The 18,609-nt window shown below is 35.0% G+C and overlaps 2 protein-coding genes, 1 non-coding gene and 1 pseudogene across 15 annotated transcripts; 3 read left to right on the top strand and 1 right to left on the bottom strand.

Annotated features, from left to right (window-relative positions):
- Positions 1–233: 233 nt before the first annotated feature.
- Positions 234–2,053, top strand: LOC149400223 (B3 domain-containing transcription factor NGA2 pseudogene; annotated as a pseudogene).
- Positions 2,054–11,998: 9,945 nt separating this feature from the next.
- LOC149400222 (protein ARV 2-like) lies at positions 11,999–16,226 on the top strand. Of its 13 annotated transcripts, none has more exons than XM_089612737.1 (11): positions 11,999–12,291; positions 13,983–14,029; positions 14,379–14,433; positions 14,523–14,570; positions 14,730–14,819; positions 14,889–14,934; positions 15,030–15,112; positions 15,273–15,367; positions 15,665–15,731; positions 15,839–15,914; positions 16,028–16,226. In XM_089612737.1, exons 3-11 carry the CDS (start codon positions 14,380–14,382, stop codon positions 16,126–16,128), a joined length of 660 nt encoding a protein of 219 aa, XP_089468863.1. In that variant the 5' UTR covers positions 11,999–12,291; positions 13,983–14,029; position 14,379; the 3' UTR covers positions 16,129–16,226. The 13 variants fall into 13 exon arrangements, with proteins under 13 accessions (XP_089468863.1, XP_089468860.1, XP_089468857.1 ...); XM_089612734.1 differs by having other exon boundaries at positions 14,287–14,433; XM_089612731.1 differs by having other exon boundaries at positions 14,228–14,433.
- Positions 16,227–16,413: 187 nt separating this feature from the next.
- On the top strand, positions 16,414–16,498 carry TRNAM-CAU (transfer RNA methionine (anticodon CAU)). Its single transcript is given in 2 exon segments — positions 16,414–16,451; positions 16,463–16,498. It is a non-coding gene; the product is annotated as a tRNA-Met (tRNA).
- Positions 16,499–16,714: 216 nt separating this feature from the next.
- Positions 16,715–18,461, bottom strand: LOC149400220 (NAC domain-containing protein 67-like). The gene is made up of 6 exons (XM_089613317.1): positions 18,284–18,461; positions 17,924–18,171; positions 17,557–17,694; positions 17,360–17,494; positions 16,957–17,265; positions 16,715–16,870 (listed from the first exon to the last, which is right to left on the bottom strand). The coding sequence occupies exons 1-6, from the start codon at positions 18,429–18,431 to the stop codon at positions 16,757–16,759; spliced, it is 1,092 nt and encodes a 363-aa protein (XP_089469443.1). The 5' UTR covers positions 18,432–18,461; the 3' UTR covers positions 16,715–16,756.
- Between the last annotated feature and the right edge of the window lie 148 nt (positions 18,462–18,609).

Below are 18,609 nucleotides of genomic sequence, written 5' to 3'. Positions count from 1 at the left end.
TGAAAATAAATATAATGGAAAAGGACTAGCTCACATAATCAAAACCACATCTACTACAGTATGAATGGGCCCCCTATATTATACGTATAATAAACTCTCTCAATCTCACTTTTCAATTTCTTTCCCTCTCGCATCAAATACCCTCGAAACAGCTCTTTGCTTTCCAAGGATATGAACAGAGAATTGCATTTCATATCTCTCTCTCTCTCTCTAGCATAATAACAATAAGAATAATAATACTAATTATTATATGGTTGGGAAAAATTAAGAAGCTTCCAAGAACAGTCAATTAGTAAAGTTGAGTCTGTGTAGATGCCACACAAGTCTCATTTTTCCTTTTTTCCTTTACATTTTTGGCTTAGGAATATCGCTAAACTCTCTGGTCAATATTATCAACAGCAAAAATTGCAACAACCAATTTGAAACCCCCTTTTGTCTCTCAGCTCAAAATCCTTCTTATAGCTTTGTACAATTAGGGTTTTTGTCTTCCCTCTCTCACTCACTCACTCACTCACTCACTCATAACACCGAATTCCAAGTCAAAGAAAGCAAACCGACCTGATCTCCCTTTTTCTGATGTTCTTCCTCCTTCTCTCTTAGTGGAATATAATCACACACACACACACGAGCTCTCTCTCTCATCAGATTCCCCAAATCTTTAAATGATCATTTTTTAGGGTTTTGAGAAAAAAAAAGCTTGTAATTCCAAAAGTAATTCAACTCACTCCAACAACAACAAGAGATCAGCAAGATCAAGAAAGCGAGCCAGACTTCACCACCCTCGCCATTGCCATGGAATTCGAGCAAAACAAAGAGGAAGACGAAGATCAAGAGCAATCGTACCGCGAATTACCAGAGGAAGAGGAAGATCTAGAAGAAGAACAAGAAGAAGAAGCAAGCCAATTCAGCAGCAGCAAGATCACCACGCAGCAGATAGCAAGCAGTAGCCGGGAACACCTTTATAACTCGTCGTTCTGCGGCCCCTCGGCCGCCGGGAAGAGATGGCCGGATCTCTCTCTCCAGACCGGCGGCGGCAGCGGCGGCGGCGGAGGAGGAGAGAGAGAGCACATGTTCGACAAGGTGGTGACGCCGAGCGACGTGGGGAAGCTGAACAGGCTGGTCATCCCGAAGCAGCACGCGGAGAAGTACTTCCCGCTCGAGTCCTCGTCTTCGTCGTCTCCGACGGATCCGAAGGGTCTGCTACTGAACTTCGAGGACGGGACGGGGAAGTCGTGGCGGTTCCGGTACTCGTACTGGAACAGCTCGCAGAGCTACGTGATGACCAAAGGCTGGTCCCGATTCGTGAAAGACAAGAAGCTCGACCCCGGCGACGTCGTCTCCTTCCTCCGAGACCCTTCCAACACCTCCCGCCTCTTCATCGACTGGCGCCGCCGCCCCTCTCCGGCTGCCGCCCTCTTCCACGCCCACCACCGCTGGTCCCCCGCCATCTCACCCTACCCCCCGCCACCTCATCATCACTACCTGTCCGTGCCACATCACCACCACCGCTACATCCAAAACAACAGCTACCACCGGTTTCATCATCATCCTCATCCGTATCAGTACGATTCGTTCGGGTCGTTCCAGCTTCCGGCGGGGACCACCGGGCTCAGGGTGATCGAATCGTCATCGGCGTCATCGGCGGCGGCGGCGGCGGCGGCGCCGAAGAGGCTGAGGCTGTTTGGTGTGAACATGGAGTACAGTCCATGCGAAGATGATGAAGAAGAAGAAGGAGGAGGAGGAGGAGAAGAGCATGGTCATCACGATCGTCATCAACAAGTAAGGCTACCCAATAATAATAATAATAGTAGAAATAATATATCTTCTCCGGTGGTGTTTCCGATTATGCCCTTGTCCGGTACTACGCCCACTGGTGGTGGTGGTGGTGGTGGTGGGAGTAGAGGTTTTCCGTCGCAGTTTTCGAGCAAGGGCAAATCTAGTGCCAATTCCTTGTCTTTTGATTTGGATTATCCTTGATTATTAATACACACCTTCAATGGATATTTTATATTGCGCCAATACCCTCACAAAAGAAATCAACATGCTTATATATATAAATTTTGGAGAGTTTTTAAATTAATTTCATAGTGTTGTTTTATATACGCATATATATGTATATAGTAATTTTGCAGATTATAATATTAAGTGCACGTACTGCTACAAAGATATACTATAAGTATATTATTAAAAGGTTTAGTTCAGTCACTAATGTGGTTTTAGTCGCATCATCATGGTTTTAGTTGAGCGTTATTTAGTCATAAAATGAGACGAATTTATATGGGGACCGTTTCTGGTTTCGTTAATTGAATGAAATCCCACGTCTTTTTGTTGTTACAGCTAAAAAGATAAATAGAGAGATCGGACTTGTGAAATCTCTTTCGATGCATATGTGTGTATATACACATATCAAGGGTTATAGATATAGCTTTGGGGAACAGTTTCAAAAAGCCGTTTTTTTGTTTTTTTTTTCACTGCTAGAACAACACCACCTTTAAATGTGTTAGTGTTGTGAATAAATCGATATGCTGTTTTTTTGCTGATTAGTTAGGCACGCCTTTGCAGGTAATGCTCAGAAAGCTTCAGTGCACATATATAACACTGTTTATAGAATTAAATAAATAAACTATTTATGCTCACATTATTACCTTTGAGCCTAACTTTGTTTAGATGCATTGTGTATATTTCTAGCCAAACATGTATATTTATGAAAACTTATTACATTTGTTTAGCCTTAGTAATCTCATGACTTAGCTGCTTCCACGTTAATTATCTGGATTAATTGCGCGCTAAAAAGATATCACATTATTGATTACAGCATAAATGGTCCCAAAATTTTACGAGAAAGTTTCGTGATTTTAGTCTTAGACTAGGGCACATCAGACCTAGTTAAAATCTTACATTAATTAGGAGATGAGCTAGCAGGCGCTGAAACGTACGTTTATAGATAGCAATTATATCTCAATTGTAAATTGAACTATAACAGTCTAGTTACAATTACGTACGGGCATATATCTAATATCATATCTCACATTATATGCAATATATATATATATATATATATATATATATATATATATATATATTGCTGATTAACATACATATATTATCACCAAATGAAAATATGGATTTCATGCCTTTATGTCTACCTGTTAACTTAAAATATACATACATATGTGTTCCACATTAATAAAGAAACCTCATATTGTACTCATTGGAACTAATTAAACCTATTAATTTCGCAATATATATACAGGAAATATCGAGAGATCATAAGACAACTTTACCCCTTTGGTACAGTGTAGATTTTTAAGTACTCCATTAGTAGCCTAGATAGGTGCCAGCAAACAAGGATTAGGGTCTTCTATTAACGTAAACGTGGTTTTCCTATTTGATATTCCATGAGCCGATCATTTCATGTGCCTCTCAATGAGACCAGCACATGCATAGATGGGAAGACCGGTATAAAGTTCCCTTATATTAAGAGGGATCTAAAAGCTTTTTGTATTTTTGATGATCATCTAGAAAAATTGAATTTTATATATAGGTGTGTGATATATATATTGGAAAAAATAAAAATGCATGGAAATTTTAAAACCGGACTGGATTCAACATTTTCACTGTTCATATTATAGCAACAGTGTTCAACCGTACATTGAAACAACGTACAGCTTAATACAACAGGAAACAGCTGTATTAATAAACACAGATATAGTACTTATCTTACACTAGTGTTATAGCTATATAGAGCATTTCTTGACTGAGGGGAGCACAAAATTTATTGTCCACACACAAAGGACATGATTATATGATACTCTCTAGGCCAAACTGCACTTCTTGACAAATCGATCTAAAATAACCTAGAATGAATATATATATATATATATATATATATATATTATATTATGATCAGATCGATCTTTTCGAATTCTCATTGTTATATAGCCGTTAGACATGATCATGAATATTCTGGTTTGTTTCGATACGCCGTATACGTAAGAAAAGGAGAAATTGTTCATATCATTATAAAGCTCAAGGAACAGTACGCTATTTATTTCCCTTAATATGCATTAGTTCGCTCATCAACTATTCTTTTTCGTTAGAAAAAATAAAAGCCATCTTTAGAAGCACAAGCACTGGATGAAAGGTCAATTTTCTCAACTGACCGATCATCATAATTACGCATATATAGAGAGTTTTTGGTTCTATTTCATGCAATGCGTAATTAATGACTACTTTGTACGTACGTGATAATAGTATACATGTATGTAATTGTGTATGTATATTTATGTTGTCGTCTTTTCGTAAGCAGTATTTTATGTGTGCTAATTCGAGCTCCTTTAAGTCTCAGCCACAAATATGTTCTTTGCTTTGAGCTCTTCTGCCAGTGACACATGTGAATATGATCACTGCAGTAGAAATCGATTAACGACCTTCAGAAATTGAGCATTCCATTCTCTGATGTGATCATCTCTGTGTTTTGTCAATCTTACACAAACAGTATTATTAATTCTTTATTTTATTTTATTTCTTTTAAATCCGCGTCATCCCTAAAAAAATGAGCGATCAGAGTGAGAGAGATATTACTGCGGAAAGTTCCTTTTTTTGGGCCGCGTGACATAACGGTATATTTGTTATCAATAAGATTTTGAAGCTATATTAACTATGCTAGACATTTTTTAGGTTTTCCTAAAATAAAATAAAAAGACATTATTTTAAAAAGTCCAGATGTAACTAACAGAAAATAAATGTTGACCCGTTGACAATATTCAGTTTGAGACAGGCAGGGAGTTATTGATTGACTTTTTTAACTGAGTAAATATTATTGAGATAATATTCATGTATGAAATTCATTGTATTTGCCATGAATATTATAGAGTGATAATATCTTCTCGCTTTTATCCCACATTCGCATGCTTACGGATAAAGACATGATCAAAGTTAGACGGTTTCCTTTAATCGATCAATCTTTGCCTTTAATCTTTATCTTTTGGGGATAAAGATTTCTTTTTAGAGGCTATATATACACTATAGACTTAGCTACTATACTACTTATATAAAAATTAATTTTAATTTCACCTCTTCCTTCCTGCTCAATGAATTCCTTAATTTATTTTTCATAAAGCTAGGTTTAATAATTAAATACATTCGATTCCCATAATCAAACAAGATCGCTGGATTAGGTTGATGCTATATGTTCTTTCAAGCTTATGAACTGAGAAATTATGTAGTAGCTAGTTGGTGAGAGGGTTAATTAGTTATTTTTTTTATATACATAGGAATTAATACAACGGTATTATTTTGTAGATACAAGAAAATAATATTAATAATAAAAATTTACAGCCATGATAGAAAAAAAAAAGAAGTGAGAGCACATAATTACATTCACGAGATTCCTATGAGTTATCCTCAACCTCATGGAGTTAAATTTAGGTCGTAGATAGCTAGCTATATATAGCTACTTATAGAGCCTAACATAATAGAGAATAGAGATCAGATGATAGCAGGTTAGCTTTTACAGCCATAATCGATCGATGCATAGATGGTGATCAAAGACGGTAGTCACATGCCATAAGGCACAAATCTGAATATTAATTATCTAGTATCTCTTCTTTTCACACACACACACACACACACATATATATATATATATATATATATATATATATATATATATCTGTGTGTGTGTGTGTGTGTTGTGGCCTATACTTCTTTGTCTTTACATAAATAAGCTTAATCTTGTTACCACGATGAGGGTACATTTCGTTATAAGTATGTAACCTTTTCAGAGTACTAGCTAAAGTCGGAACCATGCTGATATTTCTCCTAGCCATTACTACTCATTCTGAAAGTAAACCAGAGCAATAAAGTTACCTCATATATAGAACATGAAATATAAATGTTACCATTATAGTATCAATCCTTAAAACTTATTTAGTTTCGGACCTCTAGCAGTAGCCCTAATTGAGCATTTTTCATATTTGTCAATTTTACTTTGTCGTATGTGTAAAACTATAATGCGCCAATCACTTGAAATATATATTTAGGGGGAAAATATATTAATCTCGTATTTATTGGTGAAAAAAAGACTATGAAACACGAGTGAGTAACTTTCGTGCACCGTATACAACATAATTTTACGTTTGATCGACTAAATTTGTAGTTTGGTAAAAACTATTTCTAGATGTCATACATCATATTTTTAACATTTTAAAAAAATATGTTGACTAGCAAGGCATCGCACCCGATTCAATTCAGTGAGTATTTTGTCAAGTTCTATATTTATGTGATTCGCTTCCGATTTTATCCTTCCACCAAATCAGCTGAGGCAAACCCTAATAAGACAATCTAAGTATGGGTAGATGGATTGAAAATCACATATGTGGAACACTGGTGAAATGTTGATCATTTAGTGGGAGCATTCTACACATTTGGTATGTGTACCGCCACGACAGACTTTGGTTGTTGTTGTGTCGTTTAAGAAACTATTACGGCACACTAATTAGGGTTGCTATGATGGTCACAATGAGACTTGATACAAATCCTGAAGTGGTCACAGACTTCTAAGTTGTACTACCAGGTTTTTTGACTCATTCGTTAATGGCTAGATACAAATGCCTAAATATTTATGTGTTGGGAGCTTGAGATATGATCTGAGCGGAAAGTGATTCAAAGATACGAAATTCAACCTTCTCGTAAGAAGGTCAATGTTCACTCACCTAAGAGTTGATTTTAGAACCGATTGATTGCACGCATTTTCGTAGTAAAGTACGTATGGAAGAGCTTCTTTCGCTGGGGAAGCAACGGTGCTTAAGGCTCATATGTATCAAGAAAAATATAACATAATAATTGACCTTTTCCAATACGAGTTGAACATGGAGGATTGAGCTCGTGAACTGACTATATCAATGGACGCTCATAAACATTGAGTAAAATATAACTCTAGTATCAATAAGAGTGCAGTCTCGGCTCATCTTGTGAAGTGACGCTGAGATTGACGAATCAAATGAATAAGAGAAAATAAAGATTTCGTATATTTGTTCGGATTCGTAGGAGCCTCAATTACTAGGTCCATAGTCCTCATTTAATTGTTTAAGTAGCTTAGGAATATCACTTAGATTTAAATAGGTTTGTAAAAGAGCAATTTGAATCAGCTCACAAGGCTCAACCTGCCTTGTGGTAGGCTTGTACATAGAGATACATGGGCATTGAATTTGTTTGATCAAAGTCCAATAGGAATGAGGCTTTTCTCAAATAGAAAATAAATATTATATATTAAATATTATCCGATTTGGTTAGTATTTAATGTAGTAATTATTTATGAGAGTATCATAGAGATGTTTTTTGCTATTCCTTTTATGGAATAATATATTTTATTTTGAGAAACAAATATTATATTAACTATGTTATTTATTGAGAGTATCATGAAGATACTCTCTACTACTCTATTTATAGAATAATTTATTATTGTGAGAAATAAATAATGTATTAATTAAGTTATTAATTGAGTATATCATGGAGATATTCTATATTAATCAATTACCAGATTAATATATTCAAATGTGAGAGGTAAATAAATATTGAATATGATCTGGATATTCTATTTATTAAAGTATCTAGAAGATATTTGATTTGTTCTATTCATAATAAATATCTCATCTTAATTAGAATAAGATCAAAGGAAATAAAAAAAATTGCATATTCTATTTGGGATAAGCTATAAAGATACAAATAAGGGGCTTAGGCCAAGGTGAAAATCGCCAACTGCCTTGTTCCTCACTTGGAATTTTCGGCAGCATCTCCCCTAATGTTGTGAACGTTTTTCTTCTCTCTTGATCGGAGCTGAAAAATTCATTCATACCATGTCCGAAAGAAAGAAAGAATTATTCCGACACCTTATTGGAGTAATTAGTGAGAAAAGAGTTGATCCACACTTTGGTCTTTATCCTTCCGGAGATTACATCTTGGAAGACTACGATCGATATCGATCAACCCAAGCTTGAAGATCCGAAGATCCAAGGAGCAAAGAGCTCCCGAAAAATCCGAAGACTTAAAGATCCAAAGATCCAAGGAGCAAGGAGCATGCGAAATCTGAAGATCCCTAGAGCCTTGACACAAGAAGCAAAGAGTTCCAAAAGGTAGGAGCGCGGAGGATCTATAACTGAGCCGGAAGGTATATAAACCGAAATGCTCTTATGGTATTGTGTTGATAGTGCTTGCATATGCTTAAAATTAGTGATTGTTATGAATCCGAAGTCAAATATTTTGAGTTCACTATTCATCTATACTATGCATTGCACTCAAACTTATTATTCTCATTGCACATATTTTCGGTCAAATCATGTTCATTGATCTCTATTATGATTGTACTCTTGAAATACAGATTACGAACAATGTGTAAATCAAATCAAAAGACCATAACAAAACATATTAATTTTCATTATATTTCAACACAGAGTCAATAACACACATTACAAACACTACATCATTACAACACAGAGTCAATAACAACAACTCCAACAACAACTAGAACACACACAAACATGACCATTTGCAGCCTCAAAACCCGAACACCACAATACACATACAATGACATATCATCAAGTTCGAATTCGCGATTTCCAGAGGAATACGGAGAGTTCGAATTTGCGATTTTCAGAGGAAGACGGAGACTCGGACGAATAAAGACGAAGACTTAGTTGAAGAAACAAATTTGTTGTGTGCGATTTGAAGAGAACAATCAAAGTGAGTTTCTGAATTTAGAGTTTCAGTGGGGACTTTCGTGTTCGATAAATGAAGAAGAAGAAATACTTTTTTTTAATTCCCACGTTTAAATAAGCAATTATGTAAGCAATTAATTCCAGTTTTTATTTTTATTTTTATTTTATATATTATAAGCTCATTTTAAATAGCAAACCTGCATGATGTTGACACATGGATTTCCGTCCATTCTTACCAGCGAATGTAGTAACGGTGATACCAAAATTTAACGTTATTTATTTTATCCGCCGAAAAAAAGATTGAGTATTTAAGTGTATCCAGAGAAAAAATTTAGGTATTTTTGTCGCCATTAATTCTAATTCAAATTACAAAAATTATGAATAATTATTTTTCTATTTCAATAGATAAATAAAGAAAATGTAAAAATATTATGAATATAACTCAAATAAATTAGAAGAATATATTGATAATAAAAAAACAAAGAGTAAGAGAGTAAGAATATATATATATATATATATATATATATATATATATATATATATATATATATATATTACTCGATTAATTTTTCTCTCTATGTTTATGTTGGCATGCTATGATTATCTAGAATAAATGAAATTGATTTATTTAATAATAAATAAATATATATTAATCATAAGTTTGAACGTTATATATAAAGCTATAAAGGTTATGAATACATGTTTTAACCAATATTCAACGAATTTCTATATATTACTCAAGTATACAAATAAAACACATCTAACATTAAAAAAAATGTCATATTTTAGACAGGTACAAAATCTATAACTCATCATTGCTGTCTTGAAAGTATTTATGATCATTTTTGTATTTGATGTCATCATATTATTATCAGGGAGAGTGAGCATACTAGTCCAATCAACTCACCAATATTAGGAGAATAGCCAAAATTTGAATAAATTAAGTGAATAGCCCAATTAATATTTCACTACCTAAATTACCCTCATATATAAGAGCAAAACTCAATTTTCCCAAAACCTAAATCTAAACTCGTTCTCATCTTCGTCCATTTCACGCCACCAATCCACTTCATGCCGCAGATCGCCGCCGATCCATTTCACGCCGCCGCGTCGTCGCCGATCGTCGTCCATCTTCGTTGCTGATACCTAACGTCGCCGGCGAGATCCACCATAGACGCCGTCAAGATCCGCCATAGACGGCGTCGATTCCGTCGAGCTCCAGCGGCGGCGATGCTCGACCTCACCGGAATGAACAAGCTGGACCACGGCGCCGAGGAACAAGACGAAGAAGGGAAGGTGATCTGCTGCTTGGCGGCGCAGGGAAGGTACGGCGAGGATCGGTCGGACTGGTGATGAGAGAGAGTGGTGAGAGATCGGAGGTGGAGAAGAAGAAGAAACAGTTAATTGTTGATCCCTAACTCGCGGAGAATCGACGGCTCAGATTGACTCGGAAATCGGCGGGGGGAGAGGAATCGGCGGCGATGGAGGGGATTGAGGAGAGACACTTTGTAAATCCGCGAATCGGTTAATTTAATTAACCTACTTGAGTGAGTTAGGTTAATTAATTAACTGATTCGTGAATGATTTGAAATTCACAAAAAATTTACAAAAATCATAATTTAAGTCAATTGATATTCAAAGCATTCAATTAATTAACCTAATTCCGAATTCAATCATTTAGTAAATTAACTTTACTCACAAAAAAAATCAGAACTTCAACTAATATTCAACCAACAAGTTAATTAATTAACCTAACTCACTCCAGTAAGTTAATTAAATTAACCTATTAGCGAATTTACCAAAGGTATTATGGTCTGAGCAAAAAATATGGGCTATTTGCTTAATAAAATGAAACTTGAGTTATTCCCCCAATAAAAATGACAAACTTGGCTAGTTACAACAAATTTCACTTATTATTATTTGAAATACGATGTAAATACAAGTTATCATAATTATATAACAGAAATGATAATTATAATAGAAATAATAAAGACATGTGTCTATAATCTACTTACTCCATAGCATAGTTAATAAGAAGTATAGCTTCTTCAACTTTTACCCACGTTCCGTCACGTGGCGTCTCCATATGGCGACACGTGGCGGGGTTGTTGTTGTTGTTTTTTTTTTTTTTCCCAAAACCTTCCGTTTTTTTTTTCAATTTTTTTTCCCTTCCAAATATCAATATATTTTGTATCATTTTTTTATGTATATTATAATCATAATTACTAATACTATATCAATAACATATATTTTCATTTATTTTTTTCCCGATCTTTAATTTTTTTTTCTCTCTCATCAATATATTTTGTAATATTTTTATTTCAACTTGAATCCTCGTGCCGCCAGGCAGCGATACGTGGAAGCCATTTTTTTTCCCTTCCGATTTTGATTTTTTTTTTACTTCCGATTTTGATTTTTTTTTCTTTCCAATTTGATTTTTTTATATTTTTTTATGTATATTATAATCATAATTACTAATAATATATTATATTATATCAATAACATATATTATCATTTATTTTTTTCCCGACCTTTAATTTTTTTCCCTCTCTCATCAATATATTTTGTATATATTTTTTTTTCCAACTTGAATCCTGGTGCCGCCAGGCAGCGACACGTGGAAGCCATCTTTTTTCCTTCCGATTTTGATTTTTTTTTTTACTTCCGATTTTGATTTTTTTTTGCTTTCCAAATTTGATTTTTTTTCCCTTCCAAACATCAATAAATTTTGTATCTTTTTTTTATGTATATTATAATCATAATTACTAATACTATATTATACTATATCAATAACATCTATTATCATTTATTTTTTTTCCCGACCTTTAATTTTTTTCCCCTCTCTCATCAATATATTTTGTATATATTTTTATTTCAACTTCAATTCTGGTGCCGCCAGACAACGACACGCGGAGCCATTTTTTTTCCCTTCCGGTTTTGATTTTTTTTTACTTCCGATTTTGAATTTTTGTTTCCTTCTTTCATAAATATATTTTGTATAATTTTTGTATGTATATTAATTTCTTTCCTCCCTCTCTTATCAATATATTTTGTATAATTTTTTAATGTATATTATATTTAATACAATTAAAAGTCTAAACTTACTTTATTTTACTTATTTTTATTTTTCACTTTTTTTAAAAAAAATATTGTTGACTCGCGCTACACGCGCGTTTTTTAAACTAGTCTCATTAAAATACCCAAAAATTTTAAGCAAAAAAAAGTTTCATGACTCTCCTCAATCGTCACGTGGCACATTCTAAGTTTTTTTTAATGGGCTGAAACAATTAATGCATGTGTGTTTTTGTTGTTTGCTGAGCTTTTGGTTTTTTCGTTTCCCCTTTTCAGATTGTTCTTTCTTTTTTCTTTCCCTGCTTTGTTTGTGTGAGAGGGATTGAGCGAGAGGGGATTGAGCGAGAGTGAGAGGGCGAAACAGAACAAAGATATTCAGCGGGACAGAGAGAGAGAGAGAGACTAGAAGGTTTGACGACGAAGAGAAAGCGTGAGACAAAGCTCAACCAGTATCGATCGAATCTCGCCGTAAAGGATTCAGAGTCGCTGGACTTTGTTCAAGGTGAATGAATCCTTGAATTTCATCTCTTGTTTTGGTTTCAGAATAATAAATTGGGGCTTTTTCTCTTGGATTAGGATTTTCGTTTGTTTGTTTGATTTACTTCCGTCGATTGGGTTTACCCCCTAAGGTTTGTATAGGTGCAATATATATTTTGAGGCTTTGAAAACCACATATAACTGCTTTATATTGGTTTGGGCAAATGTCAAGAGATGACCATATTCTTCTTGTTACCCTTTTAGTACCTTTGATTTTACAGATGTTTTTCTGCTTTCACTTTCGGCTGTAAAATTGGGGGGTTTTTAGTAACCTAACAGTGCTCATTAATTATGCATTATTATTAGTTTGTTTTTCACCACATATTTTATATGAAAAGTGAAACATCTTGATAGCCCTATATATACAGATGATGTGTGAAGCATATACAGATGTGGTTATTATGCATTTTGTGGTTCAGCCAAGTCTTTTTATTATTATTATATAGAAATTTGCTTAGATTTTTTTTTTTTTTTTTTTTTTTTGGGAAAAAGGAGTTGGCTATCTGCCAAAATTACATCCAAAGGAAATGGTGGAAAATAGTCTTTCCAGACCATTTCATTAGCCATAACAAGGGCTTTTTTTAGCGAGCAAGTCTGCAACATCATTATTCACAGCTCTAGAATGAAAACAAATAGAAAACAAATGAAAACAAGTCCGATTGGACCACAAGGTTTTTCACACCGAGAGCTTGAGCTTCCTTTAGGCTTCGCAGAAATCTGCTTAGATATTATTAGCATTTTGCACTTTGAAAATTAATTACAAAAAATCTTAAACTGCATTCGTAATAAATTTTATATCAATATGAAATGTGAAGGTCTATGAGACGATTATTTTGATTATGTGGTTAATAAAAAAATAATGATGTAGCTAAATAGTCAATGTAAAGTTATTTTATTAGATGATATAGAGACAGACCGGCTTCTTGATTTCATATTTTGTTTGCTGCCTGTTTGTAGCGGAGTTGAGCAAGTTCTTTTAAACGCTATCATACCTACTACTTGGTTCATACAATTGGCTCTTTTTCCCGAATTTTACTTTTTTTTTTATCTCAAATAAAAAACTCAGTGGCGCTAAGCGTGCGGGAATGCTAGATAGATAATTGATAGCTTGTTATTCAACAGTATAACATGATTTATATCCCATGTCAACCAGTCACCCATAGATATAAAAAAAAATCTTAGTTTTTTATCTTTTTTCTTTTTTGGATAAACAACACTACTACTAAGTAAATTATCTACCCATGTAAACATATGTACCTCTGTAAATTATTATGCTCCTGCAAGCTCTATCTACTAAGTAAATTATCTACCCATGTAAACATATGTACCTCTGTAAATTATTATGCTCCTGCAAACTCTATCTCCCTATGTTTATGTAAATAAACTTAACTGTTACTTTTTTTTTGCATATATGCCGTGCCACGGGCACGGCCCCAGAGCTAGTATATATAAAAATCGGAATATATTCATGAACCTATACATTTAACTTTAAATTGAAGTAAAATATACATACATAGATTTATTAATTATCATACATCTCACTATTGTTATAATTATAAACTTTTAATCATTTTAAAATATCATAATTTATAATTTATGTTTCAAATGTAAGGTAACATTAACGTTGGTTTGTGAGCAATACTTTGATGGTTTCAGAGGAAATCGTTGATCGGTCCATTCCCCTCTCTGCTCTCCATTTTCTGGTATAGTCGTCTTAATTTGGGCTTTTGAAATTTGATACCTATATCAGAAAGAAAAAAAAAAACCTTTCTCTTCTTTTGTTAATCAGCTGCTTTGTTTGGTAGTGAGTGATACGATATTAGTTAATCTAACTTGCTGAACTGTGTATTGGGGTTTAAATTGATATCTTGGGTGAGATTAATGTTAAGTGTGATTTACAGATTTTATGAACATAACTTGTGTTCAGTCTCAGAAAATGGGTTTTGCCCAATGAATATAGGCACAGCGCTCTTAGGGAAACAGAAACTAAACTGTGAACGGATTCAAAGAAGAAAATAAGATGAATTCCAGATGTGTCCAATGTGGTTTCAGGATGAAATCGCTCTTCGTTCAGTACTCTCCGGGGAATATTCGCCTCATGAAATGCGTTAGTAATAATTTATTTTCACAGCTCTTATATTTATAAAAAAATAATCTTCTTTATCTCATAATTTTTTTTGGGGCTTTCTTTTATAGGAGAATTGCAAAGCAGTTGCGGATGAGTACATTGAGTGTGAACTCATGGTATATATATATATATATATATATATATATATATATATATGTATTTAATAAATGTCAATTTGAGCTCATTTTTCGTTTTCCAATCGGTCACTGAACCAAAGTTCATCACTTTTTTTTTAACTAAACCTAGTGTTTTCTAATTGGTTATTTTTTTATCAGATTCTTGTGATTGATTTGATTCTTCACAAACCAAAAGCGTACAGGCATTTACTATACAATGTGCTCGATCTCCAAAATCCAAATTTTCAGGTGTACCTTCTGTTTTCCTTGAATAATATTGCATGTTTATGCTTTACTGACATTGGGATTATTTTCCAGGGTTTAATGTGGAAATGTACCCTGGGATTTCTCTTTCTGGATGCTTGTAAGTTTACGCTAAGCGTTTTGTTTTTCAATCTCTTTCGATATATATACATATGCAGAGAGTGTGTACTGATAATTGGGTTAATAATCCACAAGATAGGAGTTTATTTATATGTAGAAGCAAAGAAGAACTGGGCATATCTACCCGCATCGACTCTCTGATGTGGACTTGTCAAAAGGTTAGGAATATTTCTTGTCGGGGTTGGAGGGTTAAACTAACATTCTCCGATTCATCTGGTTTTTCACATGTTAAAAATGAGTGCAATTTAACCAAACTTTTTCTTCGATTTTGTTTTGTTTTTTTTTTTTTTTTTTGAGAAATTCGATTATGTTTTGTAGGTGTTGACGGATGTCGTTCTCGGGAACTGTGTGTTTATTTGTACTTTTCTAGTTGCTACGCGTAGTTTGATCAACACTTCCACGAAGCCTCTCAGGTAAGAGTTATTATTGATTCGAGACATGTCTCTGCTCTGCAACTTCTTACAAGATGTTTGTCAAAAAGCATGTTTGGTTGATCGTATTACTCGAACGACTCGTCCGGGCTACCATAGAGAGTTATGTAATGAAGAACCTTTCAGGGTTTCGGTAGAATATGTAGCAAAGGAAATACGAAAAAGAAAAGAGGGTACTATATTAATCTAATAGCATTAAGCTTTTAGCTGTAGAGTAGATGTATGAGCAGATACTCGTGTTTTTAATAAGTGAATTGGGTATATTGATTGACGTTACAGGTGTAATGAGATATCCTTTGCCATCCTTGTTTCAAGTTACTTCAAGTTGTGTCTTTTCGCTATGATGGTATGATCCAGAATCTCTTTGTTTGTTTATTTGTTTTGTTTTGTTTTTTTCTCGTTGCTGCTTTCTGTCCCATAACCAGTGAAACTCAAAGCTATATTCTGATGCAGGTTTGGGAATTCCCGTCATCCTTGATTTTCATAATCGATCTGTATGTCTTGTCGTCAAACATTGTGGCATTGAAAGGTAAGAACAAGCTGATCAACACTCTTCTTCTTCTTCTTCTTTTTTTTTTTTGGGGTCAACTATATTGTTGTTCTTCTCTTAGGCTCTAACTCGTTGTTTTCTTCGCCATGAAGTGATCACTGATTCAGCTATGGGTAGATGTGTAATGGCTTGCCTCACCGCACATGCAATGAAGTTTGTGGTCACACAGAAGCCAGACTTGAAAACTTTGTAGTCTAGTTGTTGATATCTTTTCTCTCTCTTTTCCTCTCTCGCTCTGTATTGTGTTTTGCTATTGTATTCACTTTTATGACAGTGAAATGGCTTGGTCTATCCAACAATATTCATTGCAATGTTGTTTAAGTATAGCATAGTAGGTAAAAAAATGTCCTCATGAAAATGAATCAATATTCTCCTCTTTTTTCACCAGATTGAAAGTTGAATTCATGGCAATGGTTTGCTCATCAATATATGAAAGTCTAATTCTACATATCTGAGGTGGAACCGTGGAAGTCAACAAGGGGTGGTGGCGCAGTTGGTTAGCGCGTAGGTCTCATAGCTACTGAGTTATCCTGAGGTCGAGAGTTCGAGCCTCTCTCACCCCATTTATACCCTTTTTATTATTCTCTCATTCACAATCAATTTACAGCAAAAGCACTTCAACAACTCAACTTGCAATAAGGAAAAGAAAAGAAAAGAAAAGAATATGATAATTAAAAACCATCCGTCACTGTAATTATAAACGGTGGTCACAAAATGGTTATATATATATATATATATATATATATATATATATATATATATTATTGTAAGATCTTGCTTCTGATTATAAAAAAAAAAACACAATAAAGGCACGTGTTATTTTAGTACCACCAGATTCCGTTCAAGGCCAGTACTCGAGCAAACACAGCAAACAGAACCGCCCAAATCGCTACATTGAGGTAGAGCTTCACTGAAGGACAATAACCTTCTATGCCCTGCACTCAAAACAATAAAACTAATTAGCATTAGGGAACTAAATGTCTTAGCCAAAGTGTTTGTTTTATTCATTCTTCTTTCTTACGTTGTCTCCAGATGTTTTCGAGCACGCAAGTTTCTTCGGGGCTGGTGTTTTGTCGTCTCTATCTTCTTCGCTTTCGCTGAGATCATAACTCATTTCCCTCTTCTTCTGTGGAATAGGCTTCGCAGATGCGGTTTTAAGGTTCGTGGTGACCTGTGGAGGAGGAACATGTGTTTCTGGTGTGAAACGGTCAACCATTAGACGTAGCGATGTTTCGCCGCTTGTTTCGGTAATTCTCTTCTGTCGCTGAGCTCTTGATGAACCGCCAGACGAACCAAAAGAGCTCGGACTGGTTGTAGTAGTATGGACGTTCTGTGACCACGCACATGAGAAAAATCATCGAATTATAATATTATCTAGTTTAACCTTATCAATCTCAAAGAGGCAAAGAACGAGGTCTCATTACCCGTTCATAGACTCCTTCACCGTCCAAGTCCTGAAGACAAGCCATTTTCGACGAGTCCTCGCACGGATCGACGATGAGCGAGTCAGCGAACTGCGAAGCAGAAGATTTTTCTGCAATCTCGGCCGCAACATCACTCTGCAATGGTTCGAATAGTATCATATACGTAGTGAAATTCGAGAGCATTTTGTTCCCCTTACCTCTGTGGGAATCGCAAAGGGCTTTATCGGATTCTCAAAACCTGAGATCTCGCCACTCGCTTCGCCTTCATCGGGATTGTTCAGAGTGTCAACTGTGTCATCCGATTTCAACTTCAAACGGAAAATGGTGTAGTCCCGCTGCATATTTTGGAAGGAAAAAAAAAGTTTTAACAGATTTTGACCATCAAATGAAAACCGATCCAAAAATAAAATAAAAATAAATGTTTATTAGCTCTAATACTGAGTGTATCAGACCTAACAAAGCTTATAAGATCACGAGTTACTAAATTGTCAACTTATTTTAGAACAACAAAAAAGCAATAGTGAAGAATGTTGTTAGTTTGTTTGTCTGTCTAGGGTTTGAAACCTGGTGAGGATGAAGAGATGAGGCAGAGTAATAGTGTTGCATAACCCAGTTTGTCCTTTTCCCCGGAGACGAGCCCATATAGAACACCAAAGTCCTTTTCCTTCCCATGCTCTTGACCTTCCTCTCCACTCCGGTCACCTTCCAAAACCCCGACCCCGACCCCGTCTTCCTCTTCGATCTCTTTCCCGCCCCGTCTCTCCGGCAGAAGAACCACCACATCCGATCCTCCGACTGTATCTTTGACATTGCTACGTACCAACACAAATGTACAAAAAAAAAATAACGCTCTCATAAATACACGTTGCTTGACGGAGAAGAAACCGGTGACTATGTGACATATACATATATCTACGTACGTACATGGTAAATGCCAGGGCTCATAGTCGGAGATATTATCGAGCTCGGCGATTACGGGGTCCACCTCAGAGTCACGCCCCTGAAGCTTGAGGCGCAAGTAATGGCTTATCAGCTCCTCGTCCGTTGGATGGAACCTGAACCCCACTGGCATGTTCGACGGCAACACTATTCTCTCACCACTCATTGCAAATCTATGTATTTATGTATATATATATATATATATATATATATATATATATATATATAGAGAGAGAGAGAGAGAGAGAGAGAGAGAACTATATTGTAAAGAGCTAGCTAGTGAGTCCTCTTTTTGTGGGACTACTTGGGTT

Source organism: Urtica dioica, chromosome 4 (assembly GCF_054948205.1).
Source record: "Urtica dioica subsp. dioica isolate 48M chromosome 4, U.dioica_male_clone48M_v1_H2, whole genome shotgun sequence".
NCBI classification, from domain to species: domain Eukaryota; kingdom Viridiplantae; phylum Streptophyta; class Magnoliopsida; order Rosales; family Urticaceae; genus Urtica; species Urtica dioica.
The sequence above is the reverse complement of the archived record's forward strand: the minus strand, read 5'-3'. Positions and strand labels throughout refer to the sequence as shown.

What these genes read in the sequence shown, in the direction of transcription:
- LOC149400222 (XM_089612733.1), top strand. Translation starts at nt 14,347, where the DNA reads ATGAATTCCAGATGTGTCCAATGTGGTTTCAGGATGAAATCGCTCTTC. An exon ending in ACATTGAGTGTGAACTCATG is followed by an intron (nt 14,571 to 14,729) that starts GTATATATATAT and finishes TTTTTTTATCAG; the next exon opens with ATTCTTGTGATTGATTTGAT. An exon ending in TGTGTCTTTTCGCTATGATG is followed by an intron (nt 15,732 to 15,838) that starts GTATGATCCAGA and finishes ATTCTGATGCAG; the next exon opens with GTTTGGGAATTCCCGTCATC.
- LOC149400220 (XM_089613317.1), bottom strand. Translation starts at nt 18,431, where the DNA reads ATGCCAGTGGGGTTCAGGTTCCATCCAACGGACGAGGAGCTGATAAGC. An exon ending in CATCTCTTCATCCTCACCAG is followed by an intron (nt 17,695 to 17,923) that starts GTTTCAAACCCT and finishes CAAAATATGCAG; the next exon opens with CGGGACTACACCATTTTCCG. An exon ending in CCTTTGCGATTCCCACAGAG is followed by an intron (nt 17,495 to 17,556) that starts GTAAGGGGAACA and finishes GAACCATTGCAG; the next exon opens with AGTGATGTTGCGGCCGAGAT.